The sequence below is a fragment of the Mirounga angustirostris genome, unplaced genomic scaffold (genome assembly GCF_029215605.1).
Source record: "Mirounga angustirostris isolate CCGP_5_RB_7025 unplaced genomic scaffold, mMirAng1.0.hap1 SCAF_36, whole genome shotgun sequence".
NCBI lineage: Eukaryota > Metazoa > Chordata > Mammalia > Carnivora > Phocidae > Mirounga > Mirounga angustirostris.
In genome coordinates this window covers 189,330-206,193 of record NW_026991744.1, presented here as the reverse complement: position 1 = coordinate 206,193, position 16,864 = coordinate 189,330, and the positions used below count along the sequence as shown (strand labels likewise).

At 42.6% G+C, this 16,864-nt stretch overlaps 1 protein-coding gene and 1 long non-coding RNA gene across 3 annotated transcripts; both read right to left on the bottom strand.

Annotated features, from left to right (window-relative positions):
• Positions 1-2,714: 2,714 nt before the first annotated feature.
• On the bottom strand, positions 2,715-8,333 carry LOC135363160 (rho GTPase-activating protein 20-like). Its single transcript, XM_064583848.1, has 3 exons — positions 6,681-8,333; positions 5,137-5,298; positions 2,715-3,631 (listed from the first exon to the last, which is right to left on the bottom strand). Exons 1-3 carry the CDS (start codon positions 6,720-6,722, stop codon positions 3,518-3,520), a joined length of 318 nt encoding a protein of 105 aa, XP_064439918.1. The 5' UTR covers positions 6,723-8,333; the 3' UTR covers positions 2,715-3,517.
• Positions 8,334-10,604: 2,271 nt separating this feature from the next.
• Positions 10,605-16,798, bottom strand: LOC135363162 (uncharacterized). 2 transcript variants are annotated; one of them, XR_010408836.1, is made up of 4 exons: positions 16,577-16,798; positions 13,815-13,990; positions 12,266-12,427; positions 10,605-10,727 (listed from the first exon to the last, which is right to left on the bottom strand). It is a non-coding gene; the product is annotated as an uncharacterized LOC135363162 (long non-coding RNA). The 2 variants fall into 2 exon arrangements; XR_010408835.1 differs by lacking the exon at positions 10,605-10,727 and having other exon boundaries at positions 11,917-12,427.
• Between the last annotated feature and the right edge of the window lie 66 nt (positions 16,799-16,864).

Below are 16,864 nucleotides of genomic sequence, written 5' to 3'. Positions count from 1 at the left end.
TGGGTGGAACCATGCCAGATGGGGTCTTCGTATCATTCTGCAGTTGTGCCTTTTTGTAAATCACTCTCACTCTCACTGGCTTGGATTCAAGAGGTTGATTTCCTGACACTACTGAAATGAAGAATAAACAGTTGTCTTATATAAGCATATTCTCAGACACTACACTAGATTTATCTTAATTCCTGATGACATGTATTTTCCTAAAGATTTCCTCAAAGCAATGACAAAAACGTCATAAAACCAAGAAATGTCAAAAATATAGAGGGATTGATGAGATGTGTCTCCAAGTTCTGAATCGAAAGTCTATTATAAGGTGGACTGCTACGAGTTAGCTGTGATTAGCTAGGCTCAAATATACTAGCTCTAGTCTCAGGGGCACTTCTCCTAGTCCTATTAATGGCTTTTTTTTGAAATTTATTTTACATCCATCACCTTATTTAATCTTTACAACAATTCTAAGATTTAGACAATATTTTTATCCACAATTTTAGAGAGAAAGAACTGATGCCAGTTCTTTTCAACCCAGTTCAAAGGACACTGGAATCCTGTGGTACCTCAAGAGCCCCTGAGCCAAAAGAGGAGGGAGGGGAAGAAAGGCCACTTGCTCTGGCTTCAACCAGAGCACATCTAATATACATAAGTATATACATTGTGTTTAAAAATTAGATATTCTAAATTTCTAATTATATATTATATATATAACTAAACATATATGTATGATATGACATATATATATGGCACCCATTCAAATTTTGTTAGAGAAATTCCCAAACACTGTAGCATACCATGATGAGTCCTAATGCCCTTATGATCTACACTAGAAACTTCTTGAAGTCAGAGACCTCATCTTATCCTTTCTTTGGTCTCACAACAGTGTGGAACCTCCCTTGACCTGTGCGCCTGCCTTCGGAAGAAGGAGCCCATGGAAATCCTTGCCCTGGCGATGCTCTGGGCTCCAGAACAGCTCTGTCTAAGCATCTCCCATGACCCCTGGCAACCTTGCTGTCTGCTTCTCACTAAAGCCAATTAAATTACTCCCGGTACCTGCAGCCTTCTCGCTGTTACCACGACTCATTGAGTTCTCGCCCAAGAGGGAAGTGATGTCTTCTCCAAATATCCTGAGGCAATTTTCAATGAGAAATTGTACAAGAGAAATCTGTAACACAAAAAGACAAGAATGGGGTGCTCTTTTCCATAGGGCATAGTTATAAATCACATTTTGTATACAGACCTTGGATCTAAGAAAAAATGGGAAGGACTTCCCAGTAAAATTCAGACTTGATAAAAATACGTAGAAACCAGGGGCACCTGGGTGGCTCACTCGGTAAAGCGTCTGCCTTCGGCTCAGGTCATGAAAGCAGGGTGCTGGGATCAGCCCTACATCACACTCCCTGCTCAGCGGGAACCATGCTTCTCCCTCTCACACTCCCCCTGCTTGTGTTCCCTCTCTCGCTGTGTCTCTCTCAGTCAAGTAAATAAATAAAAGCTTAAGAAAAAACCAAAAAACAAAAACACATAGAAACCAGAGTTCTCTCAGAAATAACTTAGAAAGAGTGATACTTTCCCGTGTACTTTGGGTACACATTTTAAAATACTGCTCATCCGTGGGCTAAAGTTATAATGCGTGGCCTAGGTTAAGAGCTAACATTTTGGGATCAGTGGTTACGTCTTTAAGCCTAGGATAAATTTCGGGGCCCCTCTGTTGGGAGTCTGACTCTTGATTTCGGCGCAGATCACAATCTCATGGTGGTGAGATCCAGCTCCACATGGAGCCAACTTTGGGCTCCGTGCTCAGCAGGGAATCGGCTTGGACTTCTCCCTCTCCCTCTCCCTCTTCTTCTGCCCCTGCCCCTCTCACACTCTCTCTTTCCCTCTCTCAAATAAATACATATCAAAAAAATAAATAAAACTAGGATAATTTTCAAAGTAGCCTACCTTATTAAAGTTTACTTATTTTTTTGCTTTTAAATTTTGTTTCCAGTTTTACTGAGCTGTAACTGATGTATACCATCTTATGAAACTTTATAAAGTATGAACGACAACTTAAGAAAACCATTTCTTAAATGAAGAAGTATCATAAAGTTGGGAAGCAGGGATTTTGGTGGGGTTGTGAGGGAAAACCCACACAGCTGGAGAGAAAACGTATCTGTCTGTCTAACTTCAGTTCCTTCTCACGCATTGCTTTGCCTCATGCTGGCTCTCTCTGTGTGAGCTTGGGGAAGACCTGTCATCTTATTAGGATATTCTGGAATCTCTTGCTAGTTTCCATATGACGTAGCAGAGGTGAAATAGTAGCTGAGTACTTTTCTAGATGAGCCACAATTGGCAGAGGAAGGCCAATGTGTTTGGAGGCATGGGGGCTCATATTGCCCAGGCCACCCAGGATGTGCCAGTGATGACCGGAGGAGCTGGCTGTTGTCGCCATTGTGTAGTGAGGAAACCATGGCTTTGCCCAAGGTTACGAGTCCCTCAGGGATTAGGCTGAGAGTTGAACCTTGACTGGTGAAGTTCCAAAGCCCAGGTTCTTTCCTATCGTATCACACGACTCTTCTCTCTCTCATTTAGTCAGTCTAGTGTTTAGTCTCCTGGAGGGGGAAGAAGTGACTCGACTGCTCCGAGTTTCCCGTTTAACGACACCCCTTCCCAGACCCCGCCAGAGTAGGATAAAGAACTCTCCCACTCCACAGGGGCCTAATGAAAATGTGCACTTCACAAAGTTCCATCCGTCAGAGTTACTACTGCACTTGTCTGGTTCAAAGTAGGGATTCTACCCCCTGGGGGACAAAAATGAGAGCTCTCATTACCTTTCTTATCAAGTTGTCTTCCAATTCCAAGCTGCTGGAATCACGTGGGTAAAGAACACTTGGGGCTATACAAACGGATAAATTATAAGCTGTCATCTGATTGGATGAGGAATGTTGCTCAATGTTGTATAGCACTCCAAAAAGGTATCGCAAGAGAACAACATTTGCTCTTGGCAGCTGGGCTAAAAGCCTAAAGTCAGAAAAACACACTTTTAAATTAGGTAAGTGATCCCACTTAAGAGGTTGGAAAAAGAGACAGGGTACAGGGTACATCCTTGTATATCTAGCACACAACCCGCTCTAGCAGAGTTCCAGGTGAAGGTATACAAAATTGTTGCACTGAATTCAGTTCCTGAGCCAGATAACAACTTCTCTGCTTAGTTAAATGTTTCACAGACTTTTAAGGTCATAGCCCTGGAAGTCAATGCTCTAGCATCTGTCTTGGACCAGGGAATTTCGTCTACCACTTTCATGGATCCAGAAGGGGTAAAATGGCCAAGGAGTCCACATTAATAAGATCAGGAGAAGAACAATAATAGCCCTAAAGCATGCCTCTATTCTGAAGCTGGACCCCATGGGTGTGAAGAATTGAAACTCTTTGGCGTTGGTCATGATTTTAGTAGGCAAAGCTGCAAAACGTAAGCCAATGTTTTCCTGATAGTATGTTGGGTGTATTTTGGAGATGTGACCAGAGTAGAGTAATTATGGCATCATTACCTCTGGGCTGCAGTTATCTTCTCCTCTTTGTTGCCTTGATCAATAACACTGAGCCATTTGTCATAGAGATCGGATAAAAATATACTTCCTTGGATATTTCTAAGAAAGTCCTTATGGAGATAAAAAAATATGTATATATATTGTAGAAAATATTTATTGGAAATATTCCAGAGAAAATATGTAGTTAAAAAATTCAGTTCAGTCCCCACTTCCTTCACAGATACCCAAACTGGGACCCACACGGAGCTCGGCTCCGACTTTCCATTGACTTGCTCACGCGGGAGCAGGTGCTTGGATTTTCTCCCGCTAAAACTTAGAGGCATAAAAGCAGAGCTTAGCCTGTGGTGGAAATGAAGATAAAGCTCCCTTCTATCATCTGGAACTTATTTTGTGTGAGTGCTTTTTTTTTTGCAAAGTACCACAAACTGACAGGGTCTGGCTATAGACTATCCTAAATCCTATTAGCTTCCTGGACAGAAATACACATACCCATGTTGCTTGTTTTAGACAAGGTGCTAACTCTTAACTCTAGCAAGAAAAGGCCTGAAACAATCAAAACACAAACAGGTGGGCTCTTGCACACATATTAGGAAAGAACTAGGTCTTCTCACTCGGGGTATGCGTGCTCCCTGGAAGAAAGCTACTCTCACAATTGCTTCATTCTTCCTTTTCTTAACTGTCTAAAAGTCGAGAGTCTAATGGCAGACTCACTGTGGTCCTGAGGATAGATTCATTTCTAGTTTAGGACAATTGTCCAGTTAGTTTGCCATGATATTATCAAGGCCAAGGTTGCAGAGTCTGATTCTCCACCAAGATCCGTCAACTTCAGGAAGAGGAAACTTTAGAAATGTCTAAGCACCATACCCACAAGTGCACACCCTCTTCCTAGTCGGTGCTGATAACACAGAATCAGGAAGGAACCTCCTAACTCTTGCTAAAAAATCGATTCCATGTGTGCACCTTACAGAGGGCAACGCTCACCTTGCTACCTAGTGTATCATCATTCTTCTCCTGTCTCCCAATGCCTACATGTATATTACTACTGGATATCACTATGGCCCCAGAGTAGGAGTGGTTACCTAAGTCATTTGCTATTTATCCCATCTTCGAACATTAACGGGGGACAAGGGAAGACCAAATGTGACTGAGATTCAAAGACTGTACTCATTACTACATTAACATAGGGTTGTTCAGAGCTGTTAATTAGTGCCAAGGTGGATGGATTAAATTTTTTCCCTGCTCCATTTCTTTTGGAAACTTTGCCATCATTAGCAGGGTGGTGAGGATGTCTGCTTCGGTAAACAGTGTGTTTGTGTCAGTGCGTATTTTGAAATTTATTATCATGACTAGTAGTCATTTCAGTATTAGTATTTTGCATGGAGACTTCAGGAGTGGAGGTGGGGAGGGCGGTGTGTAGTGAAAACAGAAAGTATTTCTAACACATGGGGCTTTTAACTCCTAAAGTAGCTTCCTTAAATTTTGATTTTGTCAAGCATTTTCAGCTTGTCAGGTTCTTAATCTATTATGCCCATTACAGTTCTTGAGCAGTCATGATGAAGGAAACCAATCATAGCTTCAGTTACTCACGTGTGGATAATGCTAGAACCTTCCCTACCTTTAAGACGGATGCGACCACATGAACAGATTCACTGTACGGGTTCACTTTGACCCCAGAATTTAGTTTTTTCTTTAGGACTCTGCAGGATTTTATATTGGCTGATTTGCGGAAGACGCCTTCTGTGAGTGGCCCTTTTTGATTAATAAAGGAAAGCATATCCTGTAGGAAGAAAAGAAAAGTATATGGCATCTCATATCCACAAACGCAGAGCACAAGCTTGCCTCCGTTTTGAAAGAGGAGGGGAATGTAATGGTACACTGTTTTTGAGCTGGAAGGACTAAAGTCAATTTAGATTTTTTTTTTTTAAGTGTCTCTCTATATACTTTCTACCGAAATATCTATTTTACAGTCATACACTCAAACATTTTAAACACTTCTTTTAATCAGATTTTCCTTTCCACTGAGTTTCCACTTTTAAATCAAACTTTTCTGCTTCAAAGCCTTTGGGGAATCACCATCTGTTTCCTACTTTAGCATTTTTTTCTAATTATTCCCTACATAGATGCTCTTCCCCAAGTATGGAAGTCTATTTAGGAAATACTCATTTCCCATTTGTTTATTTCTCTTTAAGTGACTCTATACTCCTTTCCTACTTGTTCTATTTCCTTCCCTCTTTTAAAGTCAGGCTCAGAAACTCTCTTCTCCTTCTCTGATTACCCTCCCTTCTCATGAGTCTTTCATTGTCTTTTGCTCTATCTTCATGTCCTCTCCCTGCTGTGTAGAAACTTAATAAGGGCTGGACTCAGGGAATCCAACGGATCTGAAGTCTATTATGCTACTTATCTATTGTGTGAGCTGGGGCACACACATCCTGTACTGAGGCTTTTCTGATTCGTTTAGGCAGTGCGGAGGATGATAATCCTAGCTAGCCCCTAAATATGCTGTGATGCATGGACCTGGGGTAGTAGCTAGCAGGTAACATGCTAGCTAAGGTGATATATTTCTTCATAGCTAGCAGAACGTTCCCTACATACCGTACAGTGCTTGCAGAGATACCGAATACTCAGTGAATGTACACACTGACAATTCACTACAGCAGTTTGAGATAACACGGGCCAAACTCTGTGGCTTTCATTTGACATACTCTGTTAGGATTAACAGATTCCTATTTGCCAGAGGATGAGTCTATGCTCGTGTCAGATGTTTACAGTTGTTAGACTGAGTAGACTCTGCTGAAGGAGACTTGAGACTCATGTGAGCAGGAAGGCAATGAAGGGAGAGTGTGAAGATGAGGTGGACTCTCAGAGACTCACATACACAGAGTCCATTTTGACTGATCTGAACAGGCCTCCATGGGTCTTTGTGGAAACAAGACAGAAGTGGAATGGACAAGAATGTCTTTTCCTTTTGTATTTGCCTCATGAGTCTGCTGGACCTAAATCAGATTCTGTTCTTTGAAATAACAGTAACAGAGCTTCTCTGCCAAAGCCAGGGACTATGTAATGACTTCTCCATTTGGGGATAGATTTGGATGAGGACGCTTGGCCTTTCAGTTTCCGCTCCTCAGGAGGGCTATAGAAGACCAAAAGGAGATGACCTACCAGAATTGGAAAGGGCAGGTTGTCTTTATCACAGATATCCATGAGGGAAACTCCAAAGAGCTGTCCTGGCTTTGCGGAAGGTGGGGCTGTGCACTGGGTGAGCTGGCAAGTGCGGGAGCCCCACCAAAAGGCCCTGTCTCTGAAAAAATGGCTTTTCACAGTCTTCCGGCCGGAGTCTAAGAAGAAGAGAGAGTACTAGTAGTAGTAGTTGTTGTTTAATACGCTGAACCTTCTTTTTCCTTTTTTTTTTTTTTTTTTACAGATTTTATTCATATTTTGACAGAGGGAGAGAGACAACGAGAGAGGGAACACAAGCAGGGGGAGGGGGAGAGGGAGAAGCAGGCTTCCCTCAGAGCAGGGAGCCCAACGCGGGGGTCGATTCCAGGACCCCCGGATCATGACCTGAGCTGAAGGCAGACACTTAACAACTGAGCCACCCATGTGCTCCAGGCTCATCTTAATTCCTAATGACTTGTATTTTCCTATAGATTTCCTCAAAGCAATGTGGTAAGCATCATAAAACCAAGAAATGTCAGAAATATGGAGGGATTGATGATACGTGTCTCCAGGTTCTGAATCGAAAGTCTACCTTCTAAGGTGGACTGCTGCCAGGTAGCTGTGATTAGCTAGGCTCAAATCATACTACCTCTGGTGTCAGGAGCACTTCTGCTACTCCTATTAATGGGTTTTTCTTGGATTACATCCATCATCTTATAGAGTGTTTACCACAATTCTAAGATTTAGACATTATTTTTACCTACATTTTAGAGATGAATAAACTGATGCTGAGCTGGAATAACTGGCCAAATATAATATAGCTGGGAAATGGGGGCATAGGAATTTACACTCTGGAGAGGTTGTTTGACATCAAGTCAAGTCCTTTTTTCTCAATGATGCCCAGTTCTTTTCAACCCGATTCAAAGGGCACTGGATTCCTGTGGTGCCTCAAGAGCCCCTGAGCCAAAAGAGGAGGGAGGGGAAGAAAGGCCCTTGCTCTGGATTCAACCAGAGCACATCTAATATACATAAATATATATGTTATGATTATATATTTATATAGAATAAGTATCTAATTATATATTATATATATATAACTACATATATATGTATGATGTTATATATATATGTGTATATATAGAGAGAGAGAGAGAGAACCCATTTAGAATTTTGTTAGAAAAAATTCCCAAACACTGTAGCATACCATGAAGTGTCCTAATGCCCTTATGATCTACACTAGAAACTTCTTTAAGTCAGACATCTCATCTTGTCCTTTCTTTGGTCTCACAACAGTGTGGAACCTCCCCCGACCAGTGAGCCAGCCTTCGGAAGAAGGAGCCCATGGAAATCCTTGCCCTGGCGATGCTCTGGGCTCCAGAACAGCTCTGTCTAAGCATCTCCCATGACCCCTGGCAACCTTGCTGTCTGCTTCTCACTAAAGCCAATTAAAATACTCCCGGTACCTGCAGCCTTCTCGCTGTTACCACGACTCATTGAGTTCTCGCCCAAGAGGGAAGTGATGTCTTCTCCAAATATCCTGAGGCAATTTTCAATGAGAAATTGTACAAGACAAATCTGTAACACAAAAAGACAAGAATGGGGTGCTCTTTTCCATAGGGCATAGTTATAAATCACATTTTGTATACAGACCTTGGATCTAAGAAAAAATGGGAAGGACTTCTCAGAAAAATTCAGAGTTGATAAAAATACGTAGAAACCAGGGGCGCCTGGGTGGCTCAGTCGGTTAAGCGTCTGCGTTCGGCTCAGGTCATAATCCCAGGGTGCTGGGATCAGCCCTACATCGGGCTCCCTGCTCAGCGGGAAGCCTGCTTCTCCCTCTCCCACTCCCCCTGCTTGTGTTCCCTCTCTCGCTGTGTCTCTTTCAGTCAAGTAAATAAATAAAAGTTTAAAAAAAAACACAAAAAAACAGAAACACATAGAAACCAGAGTTCTCTCAGAAATAACTTAGAGTGATACTTTCCCGTGTACTTTGGGTACACATTTTAAAATACTGCCCATCGGTGGGCTAAAGTTATAATGCGTGACCTAGTTTAAGAGCTAACATTTTGGGATCAGTGGTTATGTCTTTAAGCCTAGGATAAATTTCGGGGCCCCTCAGTTGGGCGTCTGACTCTTGATTGTGGCGCAGATCACGATCTCACGGTGGTGCGATGCAGCCCCACATGGAGCCAACTTTGGGCTCCGTGCTCAGCGGGGAATGGGCTTGGGCTTCTCCCTCTCCCTCTCCCTCTTCTTCTGCCCCTGCCCCGCTCACGCTCTCTCTTTCCCTCTCTCAAATAAATACATATCAAAAAATAAATAAAACAAGGATAATTTTCAAAGTAGCCTACCTTATTAAAGTTTACTTATTTTTTGCTTTTAAATTTTGTTTTCAGTTTTACTGAGCTGTAACTGATGTATACCATCTTATGAAACTTTATAAAGTATGAATGACAACTTAAGAAAACCATTTCTTAAATGAAGAAGTATCATAAAGTTGGGAAGCAGGGATTTTGGTGGGGTTGTGAGGGAAAACCCACACAGCAGGAGAGAAAACGTATCTGTCTGTCTAACTTCAGTCCCTTCTCACGCATTGCTTTGCCTCATGCTCGCTCTCTCTGGGTGAGCTTGGGGAAGACCTGTCATCTTATTAGGATATTCTGGAATCTCTTGCTAGTTTCCATATGACGTAGCAGAGGTGAAATAGTAGCCGAGTACTTTTCTAGATGAGCCACAATTGGCAGAGGAAGGCCAATGTGTTTGGAGGCATGGGGGCTCATATTGCCCAAGCCACCCAGGATGTGCCAGTGATGACTAGAGGAGCTGGCTGTTGTCGCCATTGTGTAGTGAGGAAACCATGGCTTTGCCCAAGGTTACGAGTCCCTCAGGGATTAGGCTGAGAGTTGAACCTTGACTGGTGAAGCTCCAAAGCCCAGGTTCTTTTCTATCGTATCACATGACTCTTCTCTCTCTCCTTTAGTCAGTCTAGTGTTTAGTCTCCTGGAGGGGGAAGAAGTGACTCGACTGCTCCGAGTTTCCCATTTAACGACACCCCTTCCCAGACCCCGCCAGAGTAGCTTAAAGAACTCTGCCACTCCACAGGGGCCTAATGAAAATGTGCACTTGACAAAGTTCCATCCGTCAGAGTTACTACTGCACATGTCCGGTTCAAAGTAGGGATTCTACCCCCTGGGGGACAAAAATGAGAGCTCTCATTACCTTTTTTATCAAGTTGTCTTCCAGTTCCAAGGTGCCGAAATCAGGTGGGTAAAGAACGCTTGGGGCTATACAAACGGATAAATTATAAGCTGTCATCTGATTGGATGACGAATGTTGCTCAATGTTGTATAGCACTCCAAAAAGGTATCGCAAGAGAACAACATTTGCTCTTGGCAGCTGGGCTAAAAGCCTAAGGTCAGAAAAACACACTTTTAAATTAGGCAAGTGATTCCACTTAGGAGGTTGGAAAAACAGAGACAGGGAACAGAATACATCCTTGTATATCTAGCACACAACCCGCTCTAGCAGAGTTCCAGGCATGAATGTAGACAAAATTGTTGCACTGAATTCAGTCCCTGAGCCAGATAAACACTTCTCTGGTTAGTTAAATGTTTGACAGACTTTTAAGGTCATAGCCCTGGCAGTTGATGCTCTTGCATGTGTCTTGAACCAGGGAATTTTGTCTATCAGTTTCAAGGATCCAGAAGGTGTCAAATGGCCAAGGAGTCCAGATTAATAAGATCAGGAGAAGAACAATAATAGCCCTAAAGTGTGCCTCTATTCTGAAGTTGGGCCCCATGGGTGTGAAGAATTGAAACTCTTTGGCGTTGGTCATGATTATAGTGGGCAAAGCTGCAAAACGTAAGCCAATGTTTTCCTAATAGTATGTTGGCTGTATTTTGGAGATGTGACCAGAGTAGAGTAATTATGGCATCATTACCTCTGGGCTGCAGTTATCTTCTCCTCTTTGTTGCCTTGATCAATAACACCGAGCCATTTGTCATAGAGGTCAGATAAAAATATACTTCCGTGGATATTTCTAAGAAAATCCTTAGGGAGATAAAAAAAAAATATATATATATATATATATACATAAATATAAACTATAGAAACTATGTATTGGAAATATTCCAGAGAAAATATGTAGTTAAAAAATTCAGTTCAGCCCCCACTTCCTTCACAGATACCCAAACTGGGACCCACACGGAGCTCGGCTCTGACTTTCCATTGACTTGCACACGCAGGAGCAGGTGCTTGGATTTTCTCCCGCTAAAACTTAGAGGCATAAAAGCAGAGCTTAGCCTGTGGTGGAAATGAAGATAAAGCTCCCTTCTATCATCTGGAACTTATTTTGTGTGAGTGGTTTTTTTTTTGTAAAGTACCACAAACTGACAGGGTCTGGCTATAGACCATCCTAAATCCTATTAGCTTCCTGGACAGAAATACACATACCCATGTTGCTTGTTTTAGACAAGGTGCTAGCTCTTAACTCTAGCAAGAAAAGGCCTGAAACAATCAAAACACAAACAGGTGGGCTCTTGCACACATATTAGGAAAGAACTAGGTCTTCTCACTCGGGGTATGTGTGCTCCCTGGAAGAAAGCTACTCGCACAATTGCTTCATTCTTCCTTTTCTTAACTGTCTAAAAGTCGAGAGTCTAATGGCAGACTCACTGTGGTCCTGAGGATAGATTCATTTCTAGTTTAGGCCAATTGTCCAGTTAGTTTGCCATGATATTATCAAGGCCAAGGTCGCAGAGTCTGATTCTCCACCAAGATCCGTCAACTTCAGGAAGAGAAAACTTTAGAAATGTCTAAGCACTCTCCCCACAAGTGCTCACCCTCTTCCTAGTCGGTGCTTATAACACGGAATCAGGAAAGAACCTCCTAACTCTTGCTAGAAAATCGATTCCATGTGTGCACCTTACAGAGGGCAACACTCATCTTGCTACCTAGTGTATCATCATTCTTCTCCTGTCTCCTGATGCCTGTATGTATATTACTACTGGATATCACTATGACCCCAGTGTAGGAGTGGTTACCTAAGACATTTCTGGACCTTGCTATTGATCCCATCTTCGAACATTAACGGGGGACAAGGGAAGACCAAATGTGACTGAGATTCTACGACTGTAGTCATTACTACGTTAACATAGGGTTGTTCAGAGCTGTTCATAAGTGCCAAGGTGGATGGATTAAATTCTTTCCCTGTTCTATTTCTTTGGGAAAGTTTGCCTTCATTAGGAGGGGGGTGAGGATGTTTTCATGGGTAAACTGTGTGTATGTATCGGTGCGTATTTCGAAATTTATTATCATGACTAGTAGTCATTTCAGTATTAGTATTTTGCATGGAGTCTTTAGGAGTGAAGGTGGGGAGGGCGGTGTGTAGTGAAAAGAGAAAGTATTTCTAACACATGGGGCTTTTAACTCCTAAAGTCGCTTCCTTAAATTTTGCTTTTGTTAAGCGTTTTTCAGCTTGTCAGGTTCTTAATCTATTATGCCCATTATTGTTCTTGAGCAGTCTTGATGAAGGACACCAGTCATAGCTTCAGTTACTCGTGTGTAGATACTGCTAGAACCTTCCCTACCTTTAAGACGGATGCGACCACATGAACAGATTCGCTGTATGGGTTCACTTTGACCCCAGAATTCAGTTTTTCCTTTAGGACATGGCAGGATTTTATATTGGCTGAGTTTCTGAATATGCCTTCTGTGAGGGGCCCTTTTTCATTAATAAAGGAAAGCATACCCTGTAGGAAGAAAAGCAAAGTATATGGCATCTCATATCCACAAACGCAGAGCACAAGCTTGCCTCCGTTTTGAAAGAGGAGGGGAATGTACTGGTACACTGTTTTAGAGCGGGAAGGACCAAAGTCGATTTAGATTGTTTTTTTTTCAGTGTCTCTCTATATACTTTCTACCCAAATATCCATTTTACAGTCATACACTGAAACAATTTAAACAGTTCTTTTAATCAGATTTTCCTTTCCATTGAGTTTCCACTCTTAAATCAAACTTCTATGCTTCAAGGCCTTTGCGGAATCACCATCTGTTTCCTACTTTACCATTCTTTTCTCATTATTCCCTTATGTAGATGCTCTTCCCCAAATATGGAAGTCTATTTAGCGAATACTCATTTCCCATTTGTTTATTTTTCTTTAAGTGACTCTATACTCCTTTCCTACTTGTTCTATTTCCTTCCCTCTTTTAAAGTCAGGCCCAGAAAGTCTCTTCTCTTTCTCTGATTACCCTCCCTTCTCATGAGTCTTAAATTCTCTTTTGCTCTATCTTCACGTCCTCTCTCTGCTGTGTAGAATCTTAATAAGGGCTGGACTCAGGGAATAAAATGGATCTGAAGTCTATTATGCTACTTATCTATTGTGTGAGCTCGGGCACATACATCCTGTACTGAGGCTTTTCTGAATCGGTTAGGAAGTGTGGAGGATGATAATCCTAGCTAGCTCCTAAATTTGCTGTGATGCATGGACCTGGGGTAGTAGCTAGCAGGTAACAAAGTACCTAATATGATACATTTCTTCATAGCTAGGAGAACGTTCCCTACATCCCGTACAGTGCTTGCAGAGACACCGAATACTCAGTGAAGGTCCACACTGACAATTCACTACAGCAGTTTGAGATAAAACAGGCCAAACTCTGTGGCTTTCATTTGATATATTCTGTTAGGATTAACAGATTCCTATTTGCCAGAGGATGAGTCCATGCTCATGTCAGATGTTTGCAGTTGTTAGACTGAGTAGACTCCACTGAAGGAGACTTGAGACTCATGTGAGTGCAGGAAGGCAATGAAGGGAGAGTGTGAAGATGAGGTGGACTCTCAGAGACTCACATACACAGAGTCCTTTTTGACTGATCTGAACAGGCTTCGGTGGGTCTTTGTGGAAACAAGACCCATGTGGAATGGATAAGAAAGTCTTTTCCTGTTGTATTAGCCTCACGACTCTGCTGGACCTAAGTCAGATTCTGTTCCTTGAAATAACAGTAACAGAGCTTCTCAGCCAAAGCCAAGGGCTGTCTAATGACTTCTCCATTTGGGGATAGATTTGGATGAGGACACGTGGCCTCTCAGAGTTTCCCCTCCTCAGGAGGGCTGTAGAAGACCAAAAGGAGATGACCTACCAGAATTGGGAAGGGCAAGTTGTCTTTATCACACACATCCATGAGGGAAACTCCAAAGAGCTGTCCTGGCTTTGCGGAAGGTGGGGCTGTGCACTGGGTGTGCTGGGAAGTGCCGGAGCCCCACCAAAAGGCCCTGTCTCTGAAAAAATGGCTTTTCACAGTCTTCCGACCGGAGTCTAAGGAAGAAGAGAGAGTACTAGTAGTAGTAGTTGTTGTTTAATACGCTGAACCTTCTTTTTCCTTTTTTTTTTTTTTTACACATTTTATTTATATTTTGACAGAGGGAGAGAGACAACGAGAGAGGGAACACAAACAGGGGGAGGGGCAGAGGGAGAAGCAGGCTTCCCTCGGAGCAGGGAGGCCGATGCGGGGCTCGATCCCAGGACCCCGGGATCATGACCTGAGCTGAAGGCAGACGCTTAATGACTGAGCCACCCAGGCGCCCCAGACTCATCTTAATTCCTGATGACTTGTATTTTCCTAAAGATTTCCTCAAAGCAATGTGGTAAGCATCATAAAACCAAGAAATGTCAGAAATATGGAGGGATTGATGATACGTGTCTCCAGGTTCTGAATCGAAAGTCTACCTTCTAAGGTGGACTGCTGCCAGGTAGCTGTGATTAGCTAGGCTCAAATCGTACTAGCTCTACTCTCAGGGGCACTTCTCCTAGTCCTATTAATGGCTTTTTGTGGATTCCATCCATCATCTTATTTAGTGTTTACCACAATTCTAAGATTTAGACATTATTTTATCTACATTTTAGAGATCAATAAACTGATGCTGAGCTAGAAAAACTGATCAAAGGTAACATAGCTGGTAAATGGGGGCACAGGACTTTACACTCTGGAGAGGTTTTTTGACATCAAGTCAGCCTTCGGAAGAAGGAGCCCATGGAAATCCTTGCCCTGGCGATGCTCTGGGCTCCAGAACAGCTCTGTCTAAGCATCTCCCATGACCCCTGGTAACCTTGCTATCTGCTTCTCACTAAAGCCAATTAAATTACTCCCGGTACCTGCAGCCTTCTCGCTGTTACCACGACTCATTGAGTTCTCGCCCAAGAGGGAAGTGATGTCTTCTCCAAATATCCTGAGGCAATTTTCAATGAGAAATTGTACAAGACATATCTGTAACACAAAAAGACAAGAATGGGGTGCTCTTTTCCATAGGGCATAGTTATAAATCACATTTTCTATACAGACCTTGGATCTAAGAAAAAATGGGAAGGACTTCTCAGAAAAATTCAGAGTTGATAAAAATATGTAGAAACCAGGGGCGCCTGGGTGGCTCAGTTGGTTAAGCGTCTGCGTTCGGCTCAGGTCATAATCCCAGGGTGCTGGGATCAGCCCTACATCAGGCTCCCTGCTCAGCGTGAAGCCTGCTTCTCCGTCTCCCACTCCCCCTGCTTGTGTTCCGTCTCTCACTGTGTCTCTCTCAGTCAAGTAAATAAATAAAAGTTTAAAGAAAAAACAAAAAAACCCAAAAACACATAGAAACCAGAGTTCTTTCTGAAATAACTTAGAAAGAGTGATACTTTCCCGTGTACTTTGGATACACATTTTAAAATACTGCTCATCAGTGGGCTAAAGTTATAATGCGTGGCCTAGTTTAAGAGCTAACATTTTGGGATCAGTGGTTACATCTTTAAGCCTAGGATAAATTTCTGGGCCCCTCAGTTGGGCGTCTGACTCTTGATTTCGGCGCAGATCACGATGTCATGGTGGTGAGATCCAGCCGCACATGGAGCTAACTTTGGGCTCCGTGTTCAGCGGGGAATCGGCTTGGGCTTCTCCCACTCCCTCTTCCTCTGCCCCTGCCCCACTCATGGTCTCTCTTTCCATCTCTTAAATAAATACATATCAAAAAATAAATAAAACTAGGATAATTTTCAAAGTAGCCTACCTTATTAAAGTTTACTTATTTTTTGTTTTTAAATTTTGTTTCCAGTTTTATTGAGCTGTAACTGATGTATAACATCTTATGAAACTTAATGAAGTATGAACAAAAACTTAAAACCATTTCTTAAATGAAGAAGTATCTTAAAGTTGGGAAGCAGGGATTTTGGTGCGGTTGTGAGGGAAAACCCACACAGCTGGAGAGAAAATGTATCTGTCTGTCTAACTTCAGTCCATTCTCACGCATTGCTTTGCCTCATACTGTCTCTCTTGGTGAGCTTGGGGAAGACCTGTCATCTTATTAGGATATTCTGGAATCTCTTCCTAGTTTACGTATGATGTAGCAGAGGTGAAATAGTAGCCGAGTACTTTTCTAGATGAGCCACAATTGGCAGAGGAAGGCCAATGTGTTTGGAGGCATGGGGGCTCATATTGCCCAAACCACCCAGGATGTGCCAGTGATGACCGGAGGAGCTGGCTGTTGTCGCCATTGTGCAGTGAGGAAACCATGGCTTTGCCCAAGGTTACGAGTCCCTCAGGGATTAGGCTGAGAGTTGAACCTTGACTGGTGAAGCTCCAAAGCCCAGGTTCTTTTCTATCGTATCACACGACTCTTCTATCTCTTTTTTAGTCAGTCTAGGTTTAGTCTCCTGGAGAGGGAAGAAGTGACTCGACCACTCTGAGTTTCCCGTTTAACGACACCCCTTTCCAGACCCCGCCAGAGTAGCATAAAGAACTCTGCCATTCCACAGGGGCCTAATGAAAATGTGCAGTTCACAAAGTTCCATCCGTCAGAGTTACTACTGCACATGTCCGGTTCAAAGAAGGGATTCTACCCCCTGGGGGACAAGAATGAGACCTCTCATTACCTTTTTTATCATGTTGTCTTCCAATTCCAAGCTTTCGGAATCAGGTGGGTAAAGAACGCATGGGGCTATACAAACGGATAAATTATAAGCTTTCATCTGATTGGATGACGAATGTTGCTCAATGTTGTATAGCACTCCAAAAAGGTATCGCAAGAGAACAACATTTGCTCTTGGCAGCTGGGCTAAAAGCCTAAGGTCAGAAAAACACACTTTTAAATTAGGCAAGTGATTCCACTTAGGAGGTTGGAAAAACAGAGACAGGGAACAGGATACATCCTTGTATATCTA

Bases quoted from the DNA above. Each gene is read 5' to 3' on its own strand.
- LOC135363160 (XM_064583848.1), bottom strand. From the start codon at position 6,722: ATGGATATCTGTGATAAAGACAACCTGCCCTTTCCAATTCTG. The intron at 5,299-6,680 runs GTAGGTCATCTC...TTCTTCCTACAG, and splicing joins ACCTGCCCTTTCCAATTCTG to GATATGCTTTCCTTTATTAA. The intron at 3,632-5,136 runs GTAGGGAAGGTT...TATCTCCATAAG, and splicing joins TGGTCGCATCCGTCTTAAAG to GACTTTCTTAGAAATATCCA.